Source organism: Rhincodon typus, chromosome 49 (genome assembly GCF_021869965.1).
Source record: "Rhincodon typus isolate 14 chromosome 49, sRhiTyp1.1, whole genome shotgun sequence".
In the NCBI taxonomy this organism is placed as follows: Eukaryota; Metazoa; Chordata; class Chondrichthyes; order Orectolobiformes; family Rhincodontidae; genus Rhincodon; species Rhincodon typus.
Window position 1 is genome coordinate 4030886 of NC_063380.1, and position 12159 is coordinate 4043044.

At 45.9% G+C, this 12159-nt stretch overlaps 1 protein-coding gene across 1 annotated transcript in view; it reads left to right on the forward strand.

Annotated features, from left to right (window-relative positions):
• Nucleotides 1-3847, forward strand: part of cdipt (CDP-diacylglycerol--inositol 3-phosphatidyltransferase (phosphatidylinositol synthase)) — an 8265-nt gene extending 4418 nt beyond the window's left edge. The window contains exon 4 of the mRNA XM_048620917.1: nucleotides 3418-3847. Within this exon, the coding sequence (XP_048476874.1) occupies nucleotides 3418-3587 (170 nt within the window). The 3' untranslated portion in view covers nucleotides 3588-3847. The remainder of the gene's footprint in view (nucleotides 1-3417) is intronic.
• The last annotated feature ends 8312 nt before the right edge of the window (nucleotides 3848-12159 follow it).

Genomic DNA, 12159 nt, shown 5'->3' on the forward strand with positions numbered 1-12159 from the left:
GAGAGCTATAAGGGGGCATGAGAAAACCTTGGCAGATAGGATCAAGGAAAACTCCAAGGCTTTTTACACGTATGTGAGGAATAAGAAATGACCAGAGAAAGGGTAGGGCCGATCAAGAATTGTAAAGGGAATTTGTGCACGGAGCCTAAAGAGATAGGAGAGGTCCTTAAATGAATACTTTTCTTCAGTATTCACAACTGAGAGGGACCTAGTTGTAGAGGAGGACCGTGTGAAACAGGCTGGTAGGCTAGAGGAGGTCTACATTAGTAAGGAAGATGTGCTAGGAATTTTGAGGAACTTGAAGATAGATAAGTCCCCTGGGCCTGATGGGATTTATCCAAGGATTCTATGGGAAGCGAGGGAAGAGATCGCAGGACCTTTGGCAATGATCTTTTCGTCCTCACTGTCCACTGGTATAGTGCCAGTAGATTGGAGAGAGGCAAACGTCATTCCCTTGTTCAAAAAAGGGAATAGGGATAACCCCGGAAATTACAGGCCAGTTAGTCTTACTTCAGTGGTGGGCAAATTATTGGAAAGGGGTCTGAGAGATGGGATTTATGATCACTTGGAAAGGCACAGTTTGATTCGTGATAGTCAGCATGGGTTTGTGAGGGGGAGATCGTGCCTCACAAACATTACTGAATTCTTTGAAGAGGTGACCAAACATGTGGATGAAGGTAGAGCAGTGGATGTGGTATACATGGATTTAAGTAAGGCGTTTGATAATGTTCCCCATGGTAGGCTCATGCAGAAAGTAAGGAGGCATGGGATAGGGGGAAATGTGGCAGATTGGATTCAGAATTAGCTGACCCTTAGAAGACAAAGGGTGATAGTGGATGGAAAATATTCAACATGGTGCTCAGTTACGAGTAGAGTACCACAAGGATCTGTTCTGGGTCCTCTTCTATTTGTGATTTTTGTAAATGATTTGGATGAAGGAGTGGAAGGGTGGATTAGTAAGTTCGCGGACGATACGAAGGTGGGTCGAGTTGTGGACAGTGCGGAGGCCTGTTCTAGGTTACAGAAGGACATTGATAGGATGCAGAGCTGGGCTGAGAAGTGGCAGATGGAGTTTAACCCTGAAAAGTGTGAGGTGATTCATTTTGGAAGGACAAACTTGAAAGCAGAATACGAGGTTAACAGAAAGATTCTTGGCAGTGTGGAGGAGCAGAGGGATCTTGGGGTTCATGTTCACAGTTCCCTGAAAGCTGCCACCCAGGTGGATAGAGTTGTTAAGAAGGCGTATGGTGTGTTAGCTTTCATTAATAGAGGGATTGAGTTCAAGAGCCGTGAAGTTATGCTCCAGCTATGCAAAAGCCTGGTTCGGCCACATCTGGAGTCCAGTTCTGGTCGCCTCATTACAAGAAAGATGTGGAAGCATTGGAAAAGGTGCAGAGGAGATTTACCAAGATGTTGCCTGGAATGGAGGGAAGGTCTTAGGAGGAAAGGTTGAGAGAGCTAGGGCTTTCCTCTTTAGAACGACGAAGGATGAGAGGTGACTTGATAGAGGTGTACAAAATGATCAGAGGTATGGATAGTGGACAGCCAGAGACTTTTTCCTAGGGTGGAGGTAGCTATTATGAGGGGACATAGTTTTAAAGTGAAAGGAGGTAGATATCGGGGAGACGTCAGAGTTAGGTTCTTTACTCAGAGAGTGGTAGGGGTGTGGAATGCATTGCAGGAGAAGGTAGTGGAGTTGGCCTCATTAGGGGCATTTAAGCGGCTATTAGATAGGCATATGGATGTTAGTATAAGGTAGGGGGTGGAGGTTAGATAGACTTTAAGTTTAGGGTTAAAGTTCGGCACAACATCGTACTGTGCTGTACTGTTCTATGAATGGACAAGGGGAAACAAACTGGATTTCTTTTGGGCTTGAGGTGTTTTTTTTTAATAGATTGCAGAGCAGAAATAGCTCCTTCCCTTTCAGAAATTCAATGGCTTCTGGTCACCTTGTTCACATCCACAAGCTGTTCTGTTACCTGGGAACATAGCTGTTGGCAGGCAGAAGGCAAATAGAATATTGTACTTCATTGCTTGAGGGATTGAGTTTAAAAACAGGGAGGTTATGCTGCAGCTGTACAAGGTGCTGGTGAGGCCACACCTGGAGTATTGTGTGCAGTTTGGGTCTCCTTACTTGCGAAAGGACGTACTGGCACTGGAGGGGGTGCAGAGGAGATTCACTAGGTTGACTCCAGGAGTTGAGCGTTGGCTTATGAGAAGAGATAGAGTAGACTGGGACTATATTCATTGGAATTTAGAAGAATGAAGGGGGAAGCTTATAGAAACATATAGTTTATGGGGGGAATAGATAAGACAGAAGCAGGGAGGTTGTTTCTACTGGGCGGGTCAAACTCCATCTAGGGAGCACACAGACCACTCACCTACTTGTTACTGGCCAGACCTCTCATCGCTGCCCCCCCCCCCCCCCCACCCTTGAATCTCTGTCTCCGGCTCACCGTGTAGTAATCTCCCTTACTGCTTGAAGCAACAGCAGTGTGATTGAAACTTACGCTGAATGCCAGGTAACCAGCTTTTAAAATGCACCGAAATCCTCTGTTCTTAAAGCAGTCCTTTTCCCCAGGTCTCTCTGTTCCCTGGGGGTTCAGATACATAATTCTTTGAAGTTTGTGTCACAGGTAGACAGGAGGGTTAAGAAGGCATTTAGCACGCTTGCCTTCATCGCTCAGAGCTTTGAGTGTAGGAAATGTCACGTTGAGGTGGTACAGGGACATTGGTGAGGCTCCTTCTGGAGCAACTGTGTCCCAGTTCTGTTGTAGGAAGGATGTTATTAAACTGGAGAGGGTTCGGGAGAGATTTACCAGGATGTTGCCAGGTATGGAAGGGTTTGTTATAAGGAGAGGCTAGGATGTTTTTCATTGGAATGTAGGAGGTTGAGAGGCGACCTGATAGAAGTTTATAAAACAATGAGGGGTATAGATAGGGTTAATGGTGGGTGTCTTTTCCCCTAGGGTGGGGGGATTTCAAGACCAAGGGGAGCACATTGTTAAGGTGAGAGGAGAAAGATTTAAAAAAAAAAGGGGCAAATATTTTCACAGAGGGTGGTTCGTGTGTGGAGTGAACTTCCTGAGGAAGTGGTGAGTGCGCGTACAGTTAGTGTTTAAAAGACATTTGGATAAGTTCATGGACAGGAAAGGTTTGGAGGGATAGGGACAGGAGGTGGCAGGTGGGACTAGTTTAGTTTGGGATTATGGGTTGGCATGGACTGGATGGGCTGAAGGGTCTGATTCTGTGCTGTCTGACTCTATGGCTGTTTCAGTTCAGACTCCATAAAGGCAGAAAATTGCAAAAATGATCTTTCCACTGCACTGTAGGTGTTCTGTAGTTCAGGCAGGATGATTGGGTGTCGTTCTGGAGATGGAGCTCCTGCTCGATGTAATCCCAGTTCTCTGTCCGCAGTGCCTTCGCTGAATATCCACTTCTTCCAGCTGCTCCTGTACTGCTCCTTCCCGATCTGTGCAATCAAAACTGCCATCAGCGTTATCCACCTGATCACAGCAGCTCGCAACATGGCAGCGATGGACCAAGCAGAGGGTGAGCAGGGTCTTGCCTCCCGTAAGCAGGACTGAACCCCAACAGGATCTGAAGCCCTCTGCACACTGCCCCTACCCCGCTCCGTCCCCCGCCACTCAACTCCAGCAGCACATTCCCAAACCTGGATCATTGTCCGCCCTCTGTCTGCAACTATCTCTGTGTTATCCCCCCCGATGCCCTCACTGTGTTCGTGCAGGCGCCTTCTCCTTTCTCCCCCATTCCCATAGGCCAAGAATGATCAGCTAACGAGGAAGTGCTCGAACGGAGGTGTCAATAAAGCTGTTCAGCACCAGGAGTCTACCTGTATGTCTTCACAATGATGCCTGCAATAAACTGCACTGTGTGTGTGTGTGTAACAGTGGGTGAGAGCAAGGGTGTGGGCAGAGAGGCTGTACAGCAGTGTGAGGTGGGGATAGGTTTCTCTGGAAACTCTACAAGAATGTTTGTTACTCACCCTCCTACTGCCTCTGGCTAGTCTCCATCCTAATGTTTAACACTGTTCCAGGGCTCAGCCTGGAAGGAGAACAGTAGAAACATTGGCAAGGGACAGTCCCAACCTCAGTTACCACTGTCTCAAAACGGGAGGAAGTTAGTCACTTGCTTCTCTCTTTACATGTCTCTTGCATTCTCTATCCTTCTCTCTTTCTCTGTTCTCTCTGTCCCCCTCTTTGTATTCCTATCTCTTCTCTCTCTTATTTTTCTGTCCCTGTTGTGCATTCTCTCATGAACCCAAATTCATCTGTTTGTCATAAACTGAGCTTATTCTTAAGTGAAAATGACACAGGCTGAATAACTTCCAAGCTGTGATTTTTGGAATTAAAGTATATCTCCTCGATCTCACGACAGATACATTGGCGACACAATAAGGCAGAGATGACGGTTAAAAAGCAAAAGGGAAATAAAAATCACAGCCCACTAAGTCCCATCTTACTGTTTCTCCTGTTGAGTCGCTGATAGCCAGAGATTAGTGATAGATGGCCAGTTCTCATTGCAGTAAACTTGGGTTTGAACCTTCTTGGGCCATTTGTGGCCCACCTCTTCCAGTTTTACCAAGTTGGTGGAAATATTGATCTTTTTGAAAGCCCTTACCAGGCTTGTAGAGACTTTGACTGAGAACAGGATAGCAGGAGAGAGGCTTGCAGCTTCTAACTCTTCACTGGAGTCCTGAGTCTGTAAGGCTCAGGCCAGAACGGGTTCCCAGGCAGCAATCATCAAAGGTTGTAAGCCCTTTCTAAGGCAGGTTTTCCCAGTACTCAAACCATGAAATCCTGTGTCTTATCTCTTTGAAAGCTTTGCTTGGCTGTTTCTCCAAAGTTGACTTTGTGTTTTTAAATTCACTCCGAGGATTTGCACATTGTTGGCCAAGCCAGCATTCATTACCCATCTCTAATAGCCCTGTGGGCAGTGAGAGTCAACCATAATACTGTGGGACTGGAGTCATATGTAGACCAGCAGCTTCCTTCCCTAAGGGGAATCAATCAGCAACGGTTTCCTGGTCATCGCTAGGTTTTTTTCAAAAAAAATTCCAGATTTTTACAGAGTTGAAATGCCACCATAATAATAATACCACCAGGCCATCGCCTCCCTTTGATTCCCAATTTAAAAAACGACTGGTAGCTTAAACTCCTTGAACTGCTGGAATCAAAAGGGGGAAAATGTTCTGTTTTAAACCAAGAAAGGCTCCAAGGCAGGAGACAGTTGGTGGTGGTGGAGCGTTGAGTTTCAGACTGGAGGCCTGTGACCAACGGTGTGCCACAGGGATTGGTGCTGAGTCCACCTTTTTTGTCAGTTATATAAATGATTTGGATGTGAAAATAGGAGGTATGGTTAGTAAGTTTGCAGGTGACACCAAAGTTGGAGGTGTAGTGGACAGCGAAGAAGGTTACTTCAGAGTACAATGGGACCTTGATCAGATGGGCAGATGGAGTTTAATTTAGATAAATGTGAGAACATAGAACATTACAGCGCAGTACAGGCCCTTCGGCCCTCGATGTTGCGCCGACCTGTGAAACCAATCTGAAGCCCATCTAACCTAAACTATTCTATTATCATCCATATGTTTATCCAATGACCATTTAAATGCCCTTAAAGTGGGCGAGTCTACTACTTTTGCAGGCAGGGCATTCCACGCCCTTACTACTCTCTGAGTAAAGAACCTACCTCTGACATCTGTCCTATATCTGTCACCCCTCAATTTAAAGCTGTGTCCCCTCATGCTAGCCATCACCATCTGAGGAAAAAGGCTCCCACTGTCCACCCTATCTAATCCTCTGATCATCTTGTATGTCTCTATTAAGTCACTTCTTAACCTTCTTCTCTCTAACGAAAACAGCCTCAAGTCCCTCAGCCTTTCCTCATAAGACCTTCCCTCCATACCAGGCAACATCCTGGTAAATCTCCTCTGCACCCTTTCCAATGCTTCCACATCCTTCCTATAATGCGGTGACCAGAACTGTACGCAATACTCCAAGTGCGGCCGCACCAGAGTTTTGTACAGCTGCAACATGACCTCATGGCTCCGAAACTCAATCCCTCTACCAATAAAACCTAACATACCGTACGCCTTCTTAACAATGCTATCAACCTGGGTGGCAACTTTCAGTGATCTATGCACATGGACGCCGAGATCTTTCTGCTCATCCACACTACCAAGAATCTCACCATTAGCCCAGTACTCTGTATTCCTGTTACTCCTTCCAAAGTGAATCACCTCACACTTTTCTGCATTAAACTCCATTTGCCACCTCTCAGCCCAGCTCTGCAGCTTATCTATGTCCCTCTGTAACCTGCAACATCCTTCTGCACTATCCACAACTCCACCGACTTTGGTATCATCCGCAACTTTACTAACCCATCCTTCTATGCCCTCATCCAGGTCATTTATAAAAATGACAAACAGCAGTGGCCCCAAAACAGATCCTTGAGGTACACCACTAGTAACTGAACTCCAGGATGAACATTTCCCACCAACCACCACCCTCTGTCTTCTTACAGCTAGCCAATTTCTGATCCAAACCGCTAAATCACCCTCAATCCCATGCTTCTGTATTTTCTGCAATAGCCTACCGTGGGGAACCTTATCAAACGCTTTACTGAAATCCATATACACCACATCAACCGCTTTACCCTCATCCACCTGTTTGGTCACCTTCTCGAAGAACTCAATAAGGTTTGTGAGGCACGACCTACCCTTCACAAAACCGTGTTGACTATTCCTAATCAAATTATTCCTTTCTAGATGATTATAAATCCTATCTCTTATAATTCTTTCCAACACTTTACCCACAACCGAAGTAAGGCTCACTGGTCTATAATTACCAGGGTTGTCTGTACTCCCCTTCTTGAACAAGGGGACAACATTTGCTAGTCTCCAGTCTTCTGGCACTATTCCTGAAGACAATGACGACATAAAGATCAAAGTCAAAGGCTCTGCAATCTCCTCTCTAGCTTCCCAGAGAATCCTAGGATAAATCCCATCCGGCCCAGGGCACTTATCTATTTTCACACCTTCCAGATTTGCTAACACCTCCTCCTTATGAACCTCAATCCAGTCTAGTCTAATAGACTGTATCTCAGTATTCTCCTCGACTACATTGTCTTTTTCCTGCGTGAATACTGACGAAAAATATTCATTTAGCACCTCTCCTATCTCTTTGGACTCCACGTACAACTTCCCACTACTGTCCTTGACCGGCCCTAATCTTACTCTAGTCATTCTTTTATTCCTGACATACCTATAGAAAGCTTTAGGGTTTTCCTTGATCCTACCTGCTAAGGACTTCTCATGTCCCCTCCTGGCTCTTCTTAGCTCTCTCTTTAGGTCCTTCCTGGCTAACTTGTAACTCTCAAGCGCCCTCACTGAACCTTCACGCCTTATCTCTACACAAGCCTCCTTCTTCCTCTTGACAAGAGATTCAACTTCTTTAGTAAACCACAGTTCCCTCGCTCGACCACTTCCTCCCTGCCTGACAGGTACATACTTCTCAAGGACATGCAGTAGCTGTTCCTTGAACAAGCTCCACATTTCAATTGTGCCCAGCCCCTGCAGTTTCCTTCTCCATCCTATGCATCCTAAATCTTGCCTAATCACCTCATAATTGCCTTTCCCCCAGCTATAACTCTTACCCTGCGGTATATACCTATCCCTTTCCATTGCTAAAGTAAACGTAACCGAATTGTGGTCACTATCACCAAAGTGCTCACCTACCTCCAAATCTAACACCTGGCCTGGTTCATTACCCAGTACCAAATCCAATGTGGCCTCGCCTCTTGTTGGCCTATCTACATACTGTGTCAGGAAACCCTCCTGCACACATTGGACAAAAACTGACCCATCTGAAGTACTTGAACTATAGCGTTTCCAGTCAATATTTGGAAAGTTAAAGTCCCCCATAACAACTACCCTGTTACTTTCGCTCCAATCCAGAATCATCTTTGCAATCTTTTCCTCTACATCTCTGGAACTTTTCGGAGGCCTATAGAAAACTCCCAACAGGGTGACCTCTCCTTTCCTGTTTCTAACCTCAGCCCATACAACCTCAGTAGACGAGTCCTCATCAAACGAGGTGTTGCATTTTGGGAAAGGCAAATCAGAGCAGGACTTATACACTGAATGGTAAGGTTCCGGGGAGAGTTAGTGAACAGAGAGACCTTAGGTTGCAGGTACATAGTTCCTTGAAAGTGGAGTCGCAGGTAGACAGGGCGGTGAAGAAGGTATTTGGTATGCTTGCCTTTATTGGCCAGTGCATTGAGTATAGGAGTTGGGAAGGTCATGTTGCGGCTGTATTGGTGAGGCTACTTATGGAATACTGCATTCAGTTCTTGTCTCCCTGCTAAAGAAAAGATGTTGTGAAGTTTGAAAGGGTTCAGAAAAGATTTACGAGGATGTTGCCAGGTTTGACCTACAGGGAGAGGTTGAATAGGCTGGGGCTATTTTCCCTGGAGCATTGGAGGCTGAGGGGGTGACCTTATAGAGGATTACAAAATCATGAGGGACATGGATAGGGTGAATAGTCAAGGTCTTTTCCCCAGGATGGGGGATTCCAAAAGTAGAGGGGCATAGGTTTAAGGTGAGAGGGGAAAGATTTAAAAGGGACCTGAGGGGTAACTTTTTCACACAAAGGGTGGTGCGTGTATAAAATGAGCTGCCAGAGGAAGTAGTGGAGGCTGGTACAATTACAACATTTAAAAGGCATCTGGATGGGCACATGGATAGGAAGGGTTTAGAGGGATATGGGCCAAATGCTGGCCAATGGGACTAGATTGATTTAGGTTAGCTGGTCAACGTGGACGAAGGGTCTGTTTCTGTGCTGTAAAGTTCTATGACTCTGAGTTGTGTGTGTGTGTCCTTGTATGGACAATCCAGCAGAAACTGTGAAGAAAAACCCCATCTCTGTGTGAAAAGTAGAAAAACATGTCTAGCTGCTCACCTTTTCTCTGTGAGCTGCTCCCTCCACAACCTCATGTCATTAATAAGGGGCCAGGAGGAACCAAAACAAAATGGTTCATTGCTGCTTTGCAAACAAAGCTGGCTCTATCACAGTGTTTCTGTATTTCCTTTGTCTTTTATCCACCTTTGTCTTTTATTCATGTCGTGTCTAGGTTCTGAGTGTCTGTAATAATGTTTTGAAAGGGGTAGAGTTCAAGTCGTACAGTTATAGATCGGCAAGGTTCACTTACTCGCTTTTTCACTGTTAGCTGAAAGTTCGTTTCCAATAAATAGTGATTTTGTTGTTAATGAGAAAAGCTGATGTGTGTATGTAATATTCTTTTTAACCTGATTCATACATTGGGTCAATTTGGTGGTTTAATCAAATGTCCCCCTTTATGATGACTGTGGGAATGGTGGGGCTTGGTTTCATCTCCTCCTTCCCCCATCAGAAACCAAATCGCAAAGTGCATATAACATTAGCTGAGTGGTAGGAAACAGAGATTAATGGTTAACGGTTATTATTGGGACTGGAAGAGGGTTTCTCACAGAGCCAACCCCTCTCCCCAGCAATCGGTATCAGAACCTTTGCTATTCCTGGTATACATTAATGATTTGGTATGATGATCTCAACGTTTGCAGGAGTTCCATCTGGGTAAATGCGATGCGTTGCATTTTGGTAAAACAAACAAGGGCAGGACTTATATGATTGATGGTAGGGCCCTGGGTAGTGTTGTAGAACAGAGAGACCTGGGGAGGGTCCAGGAACATAATTCCTTTTGAAGTTCCTGTCACAGGTAGACAGGGGGGTTAAGAAGGCATTTGGCACACTTGCCTTCATTGCTCAGAGCTTTCGAGTGTGGGAGTTGGGGATGTCATGTTGAGGTTGTACAGGGATGTTGGTGAGGCCTCTTCTGGAGTACTGTGTCCCATTTCTGTTGTAGGAAGGCTATTATTAAACTGGAGAGGGGTCAGAAGAGATTCACCAGGATGTTGCCGGGAATGGAAGATTTGAATTATAGGGATGTTTTCCCTGAAGTGTAGGAGGTTGAGCGGTAACCTGATAGAAGTTTATAAAGTAATGAGGGGTATGGATAGGGTTAATGGTAGGTGTCTTTTCTCCCTAGGGTGGGGGGATTTTGAGACTAGGGCACATTTTTAAGGTGGGAGGAGAGAGATTTGAAAAGGACATGAGGGGCAGAGTTTTTACAAAGGGTAGGTTGTGTGTGGAATGAACTTCCTGAGGAAGTGCTGGGTGTGGGTACAGTTACAGCATTTAAAAGACATTTGGATAAGGACATGAATAGGAAAGGTTTGGAGGGATATGGGCCAGGAGCAGGCGGGTAGGACTAGTTTAGTTTGGGATTAGGGTCGGCATGGACTGGATGGGCCAAAGGGTCTGCTTCTGTGCTGTGCGGCTCTAAAACTTGGAGGAGTTGTAAATTGTGAGAAGGGCAGTGCGGAATTCTGAAAGGACGTTGAGAAGGTGTACCTGAGATGTGCAAAGGGTGGTGAAAGGAAAAACAGTCTGCTCACTCAGTGAGAAGCTGGGGCATGGAAGAGGGGCATTGGATGGTCATTCGGATAGAAATAGTGTGCAGGGAGGTGGAATACCAGGTGATGATGCTAATTTAAGAACTAGTAGAAGCACAATGGACTGAATGGCCTACCTTTTGAACCAGAACAAATTAGCAAGAGCCCAGACACTGGAGGATCTATGACTGGGGTACACATATATACCAGGAAGAGTGATCAATCTTACACCGTACCATGTTACTCCCAGTACTTACGTAAGTATCTGCCTTTAATTTTCTGTCTCGCCCTAGCTAATTATTCCCAGTGTCTCACTCTCTCCTTGTACGGTCACAGGAATCCAACTCTCCATTCGGTAGATGTTCCTGCCTCATGGTACCAGAATCTGGCTATGAGGGGGAGGTGACAGCCTAGTGGTATTATCACTGGACTGTAACCCAGAGACACAGATAACGTTCTGGGGACAAGGGTTTGAATCCCACCACGGCAGGTGGTGGAATTTGAATTCAATAAAATATCTGGGAATTTAGAATATAATGAATCCATTGCAGATTGTTGGGAAAAACCCATCTGGTTCACTATGTCCTTTTGGGGAAGGAAACTGCCATCCTTACCTGGTCAGGCCTACATGTGACTCCAGACCCACAGCAATGTGGTTGACTCTGAATTGCCTCCTGGGCAATTAGGGATGGACAATAAATGCTGCCTGGTCAGTGACACCCTTTTCTCGTGGATGAATTGAAAGAATGCTACAGATCTCTTACAAAGGCCTGACTCTCCCTGGGGTACAGGGGGTGGGCACTGACCCTCCCCGTGGTACGGGATGAGGGGGCACTGACTCTCCCCAGGGTGCAGAGAGCCTGCAGACAGTGTGACTGTTTCATCTTGGGGCAGAACGAAAGTGAGTGCGGGACTGTGTGAGAGTGAAAGAGGGAGAACTGAGAGAGGTGGTGATTGGGAGGAGATAAAGCGAGTGGGAAGAGAGATAGATTGGGAGAGGAAGTTAGAGAGAAAGAAGCAGCAAGTGTGAAAGAGAATTAATTTCAGTGCCAAAGTAAGTAAATGTGGGAATGTGAATGAAATGGAGGCAGAGATAGAGAGAGTGAGGCGGGGAAAGATACAGAGAGGTAAAGACAAGGGCAGAGATAGAGAGAGCGAGGCAGAGAAAGAAACAGAGGTAAAGACAGAGGGAGAAATAGCGAGGCAGAGAAAAAAACAGAGATACAAAGAGGTAAAGTGTGAGAGAGAGAGGGAGCTGGCTTTCTGAATAGGCTCTCTGCTGCAGGATCAGTGATGGGATGTTAATGAGAGATGGAGTGTGTGTGTGAGAGAGAAAGGTGGCTCTCTGCTGAAGGATCAGCGAAGGGTTATTAATGAAAGGGAGTGTGTGAGAGAGAGAAAGATGTGGCTTACTGCAGTGAAGGGGCATTAACGTGTGAGAGGGAGAGAGGGAGCTGATTGTATGATGTAGGATCAGTGAAGGGGCATTAATGTGTGAGAGAGCGAGGGAGCTGGCTTTCTGATGCAGGATCAGTGAAGGGGCATTAATGTGTGAGAGAGCGAGGGAGCTGGCTTTCTGATGCAGGATCAGTGAAGGGACATTAATGTGAGAGGGAGAAAGGGAGCTGGCTTTCTGATGCAGGATC